Here is a 13800-nt window from a genome sequence, read left to right on the forward strand (position 1 = left end):
AGCATTTAAAAGTTTTTTTATTATATATGGAAAGCTGAAGACTGCATAGTGCATTTGGTTTCCAGACATTTAAGTATTGACGTCTTATAGTTCTTGGTAGGTTTTGCAAAAGTCAGGTGCTGTTTATATTAATTCTAAGTATTACCCTACTGGTACAAATTAAATATGTCAGAGGAGTTTCCATACCTTCCAAAGAACATTTTACTGAAGAGTAGACAGTGCCTTCTGTAGCAGTTGTACCATTATGGGATAGACTGGAGCAAATTCCTTTCCTTCTCTACTTCTTACTGACTGAACATAAGCTTCCAGCGCACCTCTGTTTAAAGGGAAAAAAAACAAAAACATACTCATTAGAATCGGAAGTGTTTCTTATGTGAGCCTCTAACAACAAACTATATGGATCACACTTTTAATTTTGCACGTGTTATTTTGTAAGTCCATTCCAGCCCATTTCCACATTAAGCTGTGATTTCTGAAAGAAATGACTCTAGGAAAATTTGTATTTAAAAAACTTACTTTAAAAAACACATTTAAAGACAGTATATTTTCTCAATTCATGGATTTATAAACTTCTTTTATCATGCAAAACTATAGAAAAATTCAGAAAGATGCAAAACCTAAAAGATAATTATATTCTCAACCATATTATTATGGCAGAACGTTTGAACTGGATCAGCTCACTTGAAAATGCAGCTTGAACACAATTTGGTCTGTAACCACCAGGATGCCACTAATGAAGGGACTGAACCTATGACCACCATAGGTTTTGCAACTGAAAAGGATTACAGCTATGTTACAAGAACTACGGGCTTGTGAGGAAGGGCTGCATAAGAGTTGTCTGAAGTGGGTAATGCTGTGCCTTCCCTACACTGACAGCATACTGTACTGTTGCAGATATTACACAGCATAAATAGAGGCACTTTGTGCTCCCAGTACAAAATTGTACATAGATGACTCTGTAACATTCTGATCTTTGCTGCTATAGTGAAGAAGTAATCAACCAATTTTGTGGACTGAAAAAGATAATGAAAAGAAAAGCAAGAAATCCAAAGGAGATAGGAGGCAGTTGTGGCAACTGTTTAAGCAAGCATTTTAACAGAATAACACACTAGTATGAGCCTCTGTTCTTTTAATCCAAATGATTACAAAAACGATTGTGCACAAGTCAGAAAGTGCAGTACTTAAGAGAAGTCATTTCAAACAGGAGCCTACTCAAGACAAATCATAATGGCAAACTAGCAAGAAAATAATCATTTTATGAGCTGAAGATATTTTAGTCCACTTTTGCTATCTGCCAATCCTGTAATGCACAATATACCAAGTAGGTTCATGTATAGGCAAACAGTCTAGGAAAAGTCATCGTTAAAGCATGTTTAGTTAGACCAGGGGTCAGCAAACTGTTTTAGAAGGGGGCAGGTTCACCCCCCCCAGACCTTGTGACAGGCTAGACTACATGCACGCGGCAGAGGGGGGCTTCTTTCCCCCTCTTTCTGCAGCCCCGCCCCATCCCCCGTTTTCCTACCTCCTCCGCCACTCTGCGGTTGGGAGCCGGTGGTGGTGGCAACAACTCTCCTTTCCGGGCCAGCTTTCCTGGGCACCAGGTGTGGGGCCAGCGCCCATCACGATGCCCACAGCGAGGCCATGGGCGGAGAGGCTGGCAGGCGGGTGGCAAGTCTGAGCCACACCTCAGCGCACAGGTGACAAGGCTTCGGATTGGCTGGCACCAATCAAAGCCCAGCCCCCTCCGCAGGGTGGGGAGAAGCCAGGAGGAGGGAGGAGGCACCGCCACGTGTGAGGGGGGGAGGGATGGTGCCTGAAAAAAATTGCAAAAAAAAATGGCGCAGCCCAAACAATCACGTTGACCCAAGCGGCGATTCCAGGACCACCCATGTACCGGATCCAGAGGGCAATTGGGCCTGAACCAGCCCGCGGGCCTTAATTTGCCGACTCATGAGTTAGACCAACCAATACCTCCAAAATGGTATCTCGGGTACGGCCAATCTAGGTTTCCTTAGATTGGAATTTAATGTCTCCCTTAGCTAGTCCGCATTGCTGTGTAACGCAGTCAAGGCTGCCAGACTGACATAACATCTCTTTAGGACAAGCTCCTCCTCACATTTCCAGTAGCATGTTTTTACCATGTAGGCAGCTACGAGAAGGAATGGTGTAAAGGGTTATTCTGACACACGAACAAGGTGAGGCCTGAATCTATATTTACTTTTTCTGCAACCACAATCACTAAAACCATAAAGCTGGCATGCCAAAACTCCCTCACCCCTGAACATTCTCACAGAGAGTTTCCTTCCCAACATCCCCTCCAACAAAGGGGTGGCAGAGCTCATTGGAGTGAGATGCCACCTGTATGTAAGGTTTAGCATAGTCTCAAGGGGCAGCTTGCTCCACACTGCTTACCATGCTCCCTTTCTTTGACCAACAGCAACTAACTGGAGAACCACACACATTCAAAAATGGTCAGCATTCCACTACTTGTTTCTCTCTGTTTCTACCAAGTAACTGTTTAGCTCATCTGAAGAGTTTGCTAGCTGGTGGTCCTGTTTAGTAGAACACAGCTAACTAGATGGCACAATCGCCACAAGGAAACGAAAAATGCATATCCTACTTGGGCACGCAGGAATAACAGCAAAGCTTCTTGGGCACTTGGGAATGTAACAAAAAGTGTCAGACAAACACTGTTGTAATCCCTGCCCCGGACAGGTACTTGGAAATTATTTTGAACCTCTGCCAGAGGCTTGAATAAGAATATTAATATTTCCTACGTATACAGTGGAGTGGTACCTTTAGTTACAAACTTGCCATATTTTGTGCTCCATAAGGCACACTTTTTTCCTCCTAAAAAGTAAGGGGAGATGTCTGTGCGTCTTGTGGAGCGAATGCAGTGGACGGCAGAGGGATCCCTCGGATGCCGCTGCAGTCACAAGCTGAGGGATGCCTCCACAGCCAGAGCCATGGCTCCTGTCCGTCACTTGCTGTGAAGCAAGCAGAGCAAGACATGCTCTGCGCAGCTCTCACTTTTCTTGCTTTAAAGCAAGATCCGCAGAGGCTCTTGCTTTGCTGGCTTTATAGCGAGGCCCCTGTCCCTCCCTCCTCCCGCCTCGCTGTAAAGCCAGCAGAGCACCTGTCCCAGTGTCTCCTCCTCCTCTTTTACAGCGAGGCGGGAGGAGGGATGGGCAAGCAAAGTGGGACAGAAGCCATGTAAGCGGCTCTCGCTTTGCTTGCTTTAAAGCAAGAAAAGTGAGAGTCGCTTACACGATCTGCGCAGATTCCCCCCCCCCCTTGTTTTCCTCCTCTAAAAACTAGGTGCGTCTTATGGTCAGGTGAGTCTTATGGAGCAAAAATTTTGGTGATTTGTTCCAGAGGTCCGTTCTTGACCTGAAACTGTTCTTAACTAGAGGCGTGCTTTCGCTAATGGGGCCTCTTGCTGCTGCTGCGCTGCCAGCACACGATTTCCGTTCTCATCCTAGGGCAAAGTTCTCAACTCGAGGTAACTCTTCCAGGTTAGCAGCGCTTGTAACCTGAGGCGTTTGTGACTTGAGGTATCACTGTACTCCTCTTTTTCCTAAGTGTTTGCATCCTGTGAAATCAGCATGATTCAGGAAGAGTCATCACTGCCCTTATTCTTAATTTTAGCTGCTACCTTATTAAGAGTGCTTTAATTTTGTTTGGATTTGATATCCTGCTTTATCACTACCCGAAGGAGTCTCAAAGCGGCTAACATTCTCCTTTCCCTTCCTCCCCCACAACAAACACTCTGTGAGGTGAGTGGGGCTGAGAGACTTCAGAGAAGTGTGACTGGCCCAAGGTCACCCAGCAGCTGCAGGTGGAGGAGCGGAGACGCGAACCCGGTTCCCCAGATTACGAGACTACCGCTCTTAACCACTACACCACACTGGCTCTCATCTAATTTTGTTCCATATACCTTGCTCACCAAGCTCCTTCTCTTCCCTTTTTAGTTTTCTAAACACTCTAGTGAAACAAACAACTTGATCCCAAACATACTTAACTTGGAAAGCAGTCCTGCTGATTTAAGTAGAGTTTCTGCTGCAATTCTTAGGATTACAGCCCAGGAGGCACTGTATCATTCAAAACATATCATAGAGCCAGCACTGCACAGGGATACAAGTAGTTGAATCCCCAAACAGCTATAAAATAAGTAAGATGACATCTTTATTAGATGAATTTCTCCTGCAGTAGGAAATAAGAGTAGCTCCCTAAAGAGAATTCTGTGTAATTTGGAATCTGGCTTGCTTCTGCACCAAAGAAGGTTTAATAAAAGACTACCTTGCTGGTCTGGAGTTAATCCCTGAAACCAATGCAGCTATAAATGTCTTGAAGAAGCCCTAATAGAAGTTGTTGCTTAGAATACTCCAAAGCACTTCCACACATGGTTAGACAGGGACAGCGGGGAAGAAAGAGAAAAGTTTCCAAGTTGCAATACTGCAGTATTTTGAAACTTAATTGGGGAAAAAAGAGTGTTTTACCGTATCAAAATGAGCCTGTCCTTCTCAGATGGATGGTCATCAAGCCACCGGGAATAACGTGCAATGGTCCACTCTGCTCTCTTTCACAGGAAATAAATAAATACAAATAAATATTATGTCTAGACATTTTCACATACTGGGCAAAAGTTAATGGCAACAGCCTTTCATGGGTTGGTATACAGTAAAAAAGGGACCCCTGACATCTCTGGGGTTGCGGCGATCATCTCGCTTTACTGGTCGAGGGAGCCGGCATACAGCTTCCGGGTCATGTGGCCAGCATGACTAAGCCACTTCTGGAGAACCAGAGCAGCGCATGGAAACGCCGTTTACCTTCCTGCCGGAGCGGTACCTATTTATCTACTTGCACTGCATGCTTTCGAACTGCTAGGTTGGCAGGAGCAGGGACCCAGCAACGGGAGCTCACCCCGCCACGGGGATTTGAAGCGCTGACCTTCTGATCGGCAAGCCCTAGGGTCTGTGGTTTAACCCACAGCACCACCCGCGTCCCTCGTATACAGTAATCAGTAGCAATTCATAGATTGTTTAGCACTCAACCACATAGGACTGTAAAAAAACAGTTGCTTCTCCACTGCACTTTGGCTTGGGCAATTGTTCTGGAGACATGTAAAAAAAATAGCTCAGAATAAATTAAATGGCCATTAAATTAGTCTCCACTACGGATTAAACAAGAGGGGAGGAAGATGTGGCTCTACATGTTGATAGACTAGAGTTCTCATCATCCCTGACATTGGCCAGGCTGGCTGGGGCCACAGGATCACAGTATCATCTCGGATTATTTCCTCTGTTGAATTGCGACAGCATTCGATTTCCAGAAGTTAACCAGGATGGAAAACGCCTGCGGCCTGCCGTGATCTCATAAAACCAACCCCACAAGCTGCAACTTGAGCATAGCTACGAAACCGCATTGGCGGCAGCAATTTGAGAGAAATGGTTTTCCGCCACTGGTGGAGTATATGGTGAGAAAAGGCTGCGTAAAGTAATTACCTGGAACGGGGATTTTAATTCAGGTGGTGCTCTTGTAAATAAGAACTGAATAACGGTACTGAATGGAATGATATCTCCCACGGCCGGGCTATTGATGATATGCTCACTAGTCTGGAACAGCATTGGTCTGCGGGGGATAAAGAAGAAGTTAAAATGATACAGTTAAAAGGAAAGAAGATTATGCTTCCCTATAATTTACTAGGAAAATGCCTCTTGTGGTGGATTAAATTCCACATTGCAACAGGTATTTCACCTTTTCTCATAGGATTGAATGATGGCCGTCCACTTGCATGGGAAAATGCAGAAACACAAACAAGGTTGGAATGGGAGTTGAACCTGCGGTTGCCTCTTCAAGTCTCCCATTTCTTGGCAAATGTTTTGCCTCCATCCATAACAGTGTTGCCTATTGCAGCTGATTTTGCCCCCCCCCCCCAAAAGGGGCCCACAAGTATCTGCCCACAAAGGGACAGAACCCAAGGAAGGCTTCATTTTATCCATGCCACTCTAGTAACACACACACAACACCTTAAAAACAAAAGTCTGTTCCTTCTCATACAGCAGTTGTTTTCCGCTTTGCTTTATCGTCATTATGGAATTTGGTAAGCGATTGTTTGTAGTAACAGCAGCTTATTATTTAATTAAACAAAAACACTGCATCTCAAATCCTCTAATATCAGGGTAGGGGGCTGAGTGTAACTGCAGCTCATCAGCATAAGAACTGAGATCCACAACAAAAAGCAAAAAGGTGCAATTTAGCTGACATTTGCATGACAAAATTCTCCCAAGTTATAGTTAGACTCTGAATAAAACGTTCAAGGAAAAAGCACTAATTTGTTGGTAATTTTCACATGGTGCTGCCAGAAGGTTTTAATTAAAAACCCAAATAAATTGGCGACAATTTAAATTCTTCATTACCTGGTGCCAGCTGTGAAAAATATTTTGAAGGCAATATACCTGAATGATCTTAGGAGTCTGTAGGATATTCCCAGATCAGAGAGCCGTCTGCAGAGGGGAGCGACTGCTAACTCCATCTGTCAGAGAAAACGAATTGCACTTCAGTCAGCTATTCAAAGCCCTGGGCCAAACCAGCCAGTCAGGAATTGGGGAAGGCAGATTTTCAGCCAGCAAATTTCATGAACTAGAACCAGTTTTTACCAGCAGAATTTCTGGCAACAATCGGGCAACAACCTGCAACCATGGGCATGCAATTAGATGGAATGGACCCATTCCAACCATGGGATGAAGCCATGGAATTGGAAAACCAATGTCACTGCTGCTACCATGTAAACAGAACCATCGTCAGCTATTTTAGGACCACCAGGAATGAATCTCATTTTACTGCCAAATTAAGAATATACCAAGAAAGAAAAGCCCACAGATTATTCATTTATGCCAGATGACATAATAACAGTAGTATAAACAACCAGCATCTCCTCTGCATACACAAAGAGTTTTTTCACTGGCTTTTGGAAAGAAGAGTACAGTGGTGCCCCGCAAGACGAATGCCTTGCAAGACGAAAAACCCGCTAGATGAAAGGGTTTTCTGTTTTTCGATGCGCTTCGCAAGACGAATTTCCCTATGGGTTTGCTTCGCAAAACGAAAAAGTCTTGCGACTCTTGCGATTTTTTCGCTCACCTCCCCTTTTTCTAAGCCGCTAAGCCTTTAATAGCCGCTAAACCGCTAATAGCACTAATCCGCTAAGCTGCTAATAGGGTTGCTTCGCAAGACGAAAAAACAGCTAGACGAAGAGACTCGCGGAACGGATTAATTTCGTCTTGCGAGGCACCACTGTATATCTGTACAACCAACCCTTTTGGTTTATCTGTATTTTACTCTACCCAAAAGAACAATATAATTTCTTACAGTCCCTAGGTTAAACATTTGGCAAATGAAGAGTGGATCTTTTTATTCTAACTAATGGAGATGCGATTACTATTTTTGCTTGTTAACACGTGTCCATTTTCCCCTCTACACTAATCTCGCAACTCTTGTCTTAAAAGAGTATTTTTGTGTGTGCCAGATACTGAAAAAAATATTGTGGGGTTTCCTTCCTCGGTTCTGACTTCATCATGTTCACATTTCAGTCTCTTAATCATACAGAGCTCCACAGCTTTTAAAGTGCAAAATATGACTTGCAACCTAAAATACTCCAAATTACTGTAACCTTAGCGCACTTGGCTTTCTTATACAGCAACAAAGCTCTTCATAATGAGGAGGTCAGAATGTACAACAATTCCCAGATGATGTCTCATGATATGTATAAATGTCAGGGAAATGTCATTTCAGAGTACCTTACTGACCCCAGCAAATTCTTTCCAGGCCAGACGGAATTGTGAAAATTGAGCCAGGCATTCAGCACAAGTCATTTCCCCCCCTTTTCCCCATATCTTTCAAGTTCCTATCTTTACAGACATCAATGTTCTGACTGCTAGATATAAAAACAGTCAAATACCCCAGTGATTAGGGTGCCCTGGATGTAACTTTAAACATTTTTGGATATACATCCTGTCCACCATTTCTAAGGTGAGACTTACAAATATCTCCCTTTCACACTTTTCTTATTTAAGTTCAGTGTTACTAATAGTCTGTAGACTTCAAATGCAAATATTTGGAAAAAGAAACTTAAAAACAGAAGGAAGTTCATAATACGATGATCTTACAACCCACACTTAGCATGTTTTGTGCATTTTTCAGTGTTGGCGCCTTGTCTACTTTACGTCATCCCAGCAAGGGATACCTGGCACCAAAGTGATTTAGTACATATATATCCTGCCTTTCTTCCATGATGGAACTTGAGCTAGTGAACACGAGGCTCCCATCGATGCAGTGACTAGACTTTCTTAGCTTCAGAGAAGTAGCTGCATTATGTGTCCTCAGAACAGACACAACTTTATCTTTTTTAGAACCAAAATACCTATTAATTTGTTCAGGAGTTTCAATATGTGTGTATTTTCTTATTAACTATTGGTTTTCCCTAGTTTGTTATCTTGGTCACTAATGTTTTGGTGGTTTATGATTTTCAGTATGGCTGACGGAATTCTCTTAAGTATTAATCTCTCTGAGAATCCCAAGTGGAATACAAATGTATGTATACATAAAATTTAAAAAAAGTACTGGAAGTAACATAGGTATCTGGCCCTACACTGTTTCAAGGACAAATGTAAAACAGAATGTACATTTATATATATATTTTCCAATAACTGGTGTGCCTTGGACTATGTTGTGTATCAAAATCAGGGCTCTAGCTTACTTTAGGAATTTCATTATCTCTCACGAATGAGTCGCCCAGGGTCAAAGAAGACATGGCTTTAATCATGTTTTTGGTTATTTTTAAGGATGCCCAAATACTAAGTCCCAGCTACCTTTCTTGAAACTGTCATGAAATGGGAGGGCTATTGAGAAATAGAAGGAATAAACCAAAACAAAGCAAGAAAAATTGAAAGTAGGAGATGGGCAGGGGGAGAATAAGAAACTAGAGATTCACAGGTTTACTTAAAAATTCCCTCCCAAAGAACAAGAGCACAGAGATTGCTAGCGAGCTAACATAATAAATATGTTTTTGGAAAGATAATGGAAAGACTCATTTTATGGTTACAACCTGGGCTTTTTCTTCAGCCGGAACTCAGTTCCAGCACCTACAAATGCCATTTTTAATCTTTCTACGGAAGAAACTTGCCACCATTTTTTAAATTTAATTTTATAATCTGGCTCTCAGTTGTTCTCCACAGTCCCTCTAAACTATGTAACTGTCATAATGCAGACTATGGTTTCTTTTCAGCAGTACACTGCCACAGCCTCAAGGTTTCTGCTCTCAAACTCCAATTTTGGCAGCTGAAAAACATCCAACCAAATCTAACTAATCCTAATTTATCACAGTCATTATAACTGGACCCTGCTTGTTATGTACGCAGAATTGAAATAATTTTAGGTGGAGAACAGCTTATGGAACAGCAAAGCAGCATGTGTTTGTATGTCTTGGGGCATAGCACTTCTAATTCAATGTGTAGTTTGGTGCATATGAGGAAATAAAATCAACACTGTCTCCCTTTCATCTATCTACCTGTGCAAAATCAGCAGCAAGCCGCATTTTTCCGCCTTCGCCGAGAGGCCTTAGCAGGCTGGCATTGCGAATAAAAAGCTCAATTGCTCTCTGGGCAATGGCCTCTGTGCTCTCATAGACAAAGTCGTAGCATTCAAAGTGTCTGAAGTAGTCATTCATGACTCTCGCGATGAAGCCCTGTAGTTCTTTCATGTACAGAGAACAAGGGACATCGGGCTTTTCTGAAGTGGGTAGCGACCTATAAAAAACAAAAACAAAGAGGATAACGAATGTTAATTTCATGTTTGTATCAACTTTAACCACGTCACTGCGCTGCTTCACCTTTGTCCTGTGAAAGACAACTACAATGGCTGCATGCATCACAACATCATATTTATACAGGAATAAGCTGTGTCTGAAACACCTTTTCCTCACGTTAACTGCAGTTTTGCAAGGAAAATGTGAACCGTTCTACTGCTGCTTTCTCCTCCTCTTCCCCCCTCCAAGTCTGGAGCATTTTCATCAGCCGGAAGCTGAAAAGCTCTAAATTTAAATGGCACAGCTGTTGGTATAATTCTCTAATAATAGACCACATCATCCATATTGTGGTGTTAAAAGTCCAGCCTGCCTCAAAACCCTCACTAAGTCTGCTCTTGACTTAAATGGCTCAGAGATTATATGCACAGATGCCTCCAATCTGGGCAGAACCAGTCCTCCAGGATACAAGGTGTAGTAGTAACAAGGCAACAGCGGGGACCAGACTTCAAGCATCCATATCTCAGAGGATTTAGTCAGGAAAGTGAGTCAACAGGTCACATTAGAAGTCTTCTGGTCCAAGCAATTGACCTCCCCCCCCCAATTCTATTCAAAGTGGCCCCACTTTAGAAAGGGCTGAGGGCCTACGTAAGTTCCAGTCATATATAATAAACCAAAAACGCTTTTCAGAAGTCCATGTTCTCTCCGTTCGACTTCCAAAATGTTTGGAAACCAAAGCATGGCTTCTGATTGGCTGCAGGAAGCTCCTGCATTCTATTTCTAGGATGCATTATACTTCTGAGTACAGTGGTGCCTCGCAAGACGAAAAGAATCCGTTCTGTGATTCTCTTCGTCTAGCAGTTTTTTTGTCTTGCGAAGCAAGCCCATTGACGGATTAGCGGATTAGTGCTATTAACGGCTTTTAGCAGCTTATCTGCTGATCGGATCAGCTGATAAGCGGCTTAGCGGCTTAGAAAAGGGGGGGGGGAGGAAAAAAAACCCTGCAGGAACTCGCAAGACATTTTCGTCTTGCCAAGCAAGCCCATCGGAAATTCGTTTTGCGAAGCACCTCCAAAACGGAAAACTCTTTCGTCTAGCGAGTTTTCCGTCTTGCGAGGCATTCGTCTTGCGGGGCACCACATACAAGCCCACCAAGGCAAGATGCAGGGCAAAGCTGCTAACATTTTTTTATTGGGGGGGGGGAACAGGCTAAGAACTCAAGGATGGAAGCCTGAGTAAGACTGCTTGGCTCATTCAACAGAAGACTTAAATGCCTGCAGTGGGATTCTCTTATGCCAACTCAACTAATAACCTGAGCAAAGTGATGTTCGCCTCTTAATCCAGAGATGGATTAAGACCTTTAGAGGTCCTTAGCACTTAAATTTTTTTGGTGCCCCATATATATCTAGCTCAAAATGTAAACAATAATAAACCGTAAAATGAAATTTTATTTCTCGAAATGAAATGAAACCTACAGGAAGATGGGAAATGTTGATTTCTGTATACTTCCACTTCATTTATATTTGAAAAATGTTCTCCTATTTTCCCTAACTAAAAAGTCTTTGATCAGATCCTCAAAACAAATCTTATGCAGCATATCTGCTTCTATAATTAGTAGAGACAGGGTGTCCAAGCTTGGCTAGTTGCATAGTTGTTCTGTTGGGATTTTTGAATATACCCCAAGTCAGAAAATGAACGCTCAGTTAAGCAATTTGTGACCATTAATGCTAAAATGCTAAAACCATTAATGCTAAAATTAATGCTAAAAGTCTGGCAATGGACATTATCTGTGCTGTCCCCATTCCCCTGATGCCTTAAGCATGTGCTTATTTTACTTAATGGTTAATCCCGTCCAGCAGACCTTCAGAGAAGGCCCAGGTTCCCCCAACACACCCAGATATATGTGATACGAAAAGAAATGTAAGTGGAATCCCTGCTCCCTATCAGCACTTGGGAACTTTGTAGAAGAAAACCTTTCAGGCTTGAAAGACCCAGTGAAGGGAGAGAGAACTGAAAACCTGCTTCTATGTAAACAGAGATCAATCAGCATTTATTTCTTAGAAATAATTTTGTGCATCCAGTCAATTCTCACTCTCTACTGTAACTTCAAATGTTAAAAACTAAATAATAAAAACAAGTGGCTTTTTAAAAAAATCCTCACTGGAAAAATCCTCTTCTCACATTTCATTTTAAAAAGTGTTGTCCATATTTACTTTCCAGGCAGACAAATGATTTCAGCAGCCAGAAGTCCTGCTCCTTCGCCCACTAACAGTACGGGCTGGCCGCTGAGGCAAGCACTTTTGCCGCAAGGTAATAAATCTCCGGGGTTTTCAATATGGTGTCCGTATCGTCCACATGTCTAAAACAACACTGAGGTAGTGACTCCATTACCCAGAAAAGTCCTCCTGATGCATAGTGATGATAATAGCCTCTATTGAGTCTCCAACTGAGTTCAGCAAAGGTTGCACAGCGTTTCCCATCAAATCATAGACTGTCTACAAGAAGGATAACCAAGGAGGAAAAAGAATGAGTAAAAAAACCATACAAGACATCAATATGCTGTCCATGAATACCAAGAGATAAATAAATTATGAAAACTTTGTCAAGTTAATTTTGAACAGTGCTGTTTTGTGCCATGACATAGTTTGTATATTCATACAGATATATCTATATAGATGTGTTGTGCAATATATTTTGAACCTATATATACATGAAAAGTTAAACGTATTGTGCAACTTAACTCGAAATCTTCCCAACTCCTTATGTGGAGCAGTGGCTGAACAAGGGCCAACAATAAAAGAGGCACTTATAACAGGACAAATTTTTCAGGCAAGTATAACATGCTGTGACAACCGTTTCAAGAGCTTTCTACAAACTGAAGTATCTGACCAGTATCTGACCAGTTCCACCATTCAAATATGTACGCTTCCTCTTGTGGTAGTTTTTAAATTATGCTGACAATATTGTTTGAAACTAGGGGCTTTTCCTGGAAAGAAGGGCAGGCCAACATATTCCACTATTATCTTAATATGTAATTAAAGATCAATGTAATGAGGTCTACGCTCCATCCTTCAAAAGAGGCGGTGAATGTTTTTCTTTCAACCTACATCATTCACACATTGAAAAGCAGTGGATTGGGAAGACCATGGATGAAAGCGAATGGAAAGCTGTCTCCAGGGAGAAGTTAAACGTGAAAAATGAAAGCACCAGGAAAGAAGATTCATCACTTTTAATGGTGAAAAGGTAGGCAGTTTTCCTCTGCCTTGCTATCATTCAAGCGCTGCCTAAGAGCCTCTGCTAAACGTTGAGCACTTAGCTAATTCATCCTCACCTAACACAGACAGCAAATTATCTCAAGAACAAACATGAATAGATAGGTTTTCCTGCACGACACCACCACAAATGTTGCAAGCAAATGAATGTGGCTTAGTGTAAAGTGGGGGGCGGGGGGGGGGGAGGCACAGCAGGTTTCAAATCTATGTAATATTCGTGACTTTTAATATTCACCTACCTTCAAGGCTGTGCTAATAGTTTCCTCTGAAGAGGCTGGAAATGCACTTTGGCAGGATATTACCTAAAAAGAGATGCAGAGATGCTCAATCACATAGTGAGACCCTGGTGAAGCCAACGCTTTCTTACTGCTGCTCATCGCTGGGTCCCTCCTTGGCCATGCTCTGGGTACCAGCAAATGTTGGTCTCGGGCCTCCTCCCTCTAGATCAGGGATCAAGCGTCAGAGCGTGTGAAATAAATATCCTGTTTATTTGATTATGGATCTCCAGAGGCTAAGCCAGCGAGAAGGAATCTCCCATCACAATGGAACCCGGCAATCTCTATAGTCTCTGGCAACCATGAAAGCCACACACTGACCTGTGCATGGATAACTAACTGCATGATATACATAAAATGCCACAAAATGTCACTAATCACACAGTTCCTCTTGGACCTCCATGATTTTTAAATACAGAACTGAAAAAAATCACCTCCTAAACACTTCTATATC

At 42.4% G+C, this 13800-nt stretch overlaps 1 protein-coding gene and 1 long non-coding RNA gene across 5 annotated transcripts in view; one reads left to right on the plus strand and one right to left on the minus strand.

Annotated features, from left to right (window-relative positions):
• The window catches only part of COG5 (component of oligomeric golgi complex 5), a 165730-nt gene that overhangs the window by 9071 nt on the left and 142859 nt on the right, over positions 1-13800 (minus strand). For 3 of the 4 annotated variants that reach the window (XM_082239602.1, XM_082239603.1, XM_082239604.1), the window contains exons 16-22: positions 13311-13373; positions 12191-12294; positions 9566-9803; positions 6459-6535; positions 5505-5631; positions 4500-4579; positions 187-316 (exon numbers count right to left, since the gene is read on the minus strand). In XM_082239602.1, coding sequence (XP_082095728.1) covers positions 202-316; positions 4500-4579; positions 5505-5631; positions 6459-6535; positions 9566-9803; positions 12191-12294; positions 13311-13373 — 804 coding nt within the window. In that variant the 3' untranslated portion in view covers positions 187-201. Of the gene's footprint in view, positions 317-4499; positions 4580-5504; positions 5632-6458; positions 6536-9565; positions 9804-12190; positions 12295-13310; positions 13374-13800 lie in introns of all 4 variants that reach the window. The other variant, XM_082239601.1, reaches the window with a different exon arrangement.
• LOC309541804 overlaps positions 12084-13800 on the plus strand; it is a 38057-nt gene continuing 36340 nt past the window's right edge. The window contains exons 1-2 of the long non-coding RNA XR_014223950.1: positions 12084-12109; positions 12930-13042. This is a non-coding gene — a long non-coding RNA (uncharacterized lncRNA). The remainder of the gene's footprint in view (positions 12110-12929; positions 13043-13800) is intronic.

Source organism: Podarcis vaucheri (assembly GCF_965113315.1).
Source record: "Podarcis vaucheri genome assembly, chromosome: 10".
In the NCBI taxonomy this organism is placed as follows: Eukaryota; Metazoa; Chordata; class Lepidosauria; order Squamata; family Lacertidae; genus Podarcis; species Podarcis vaucheri.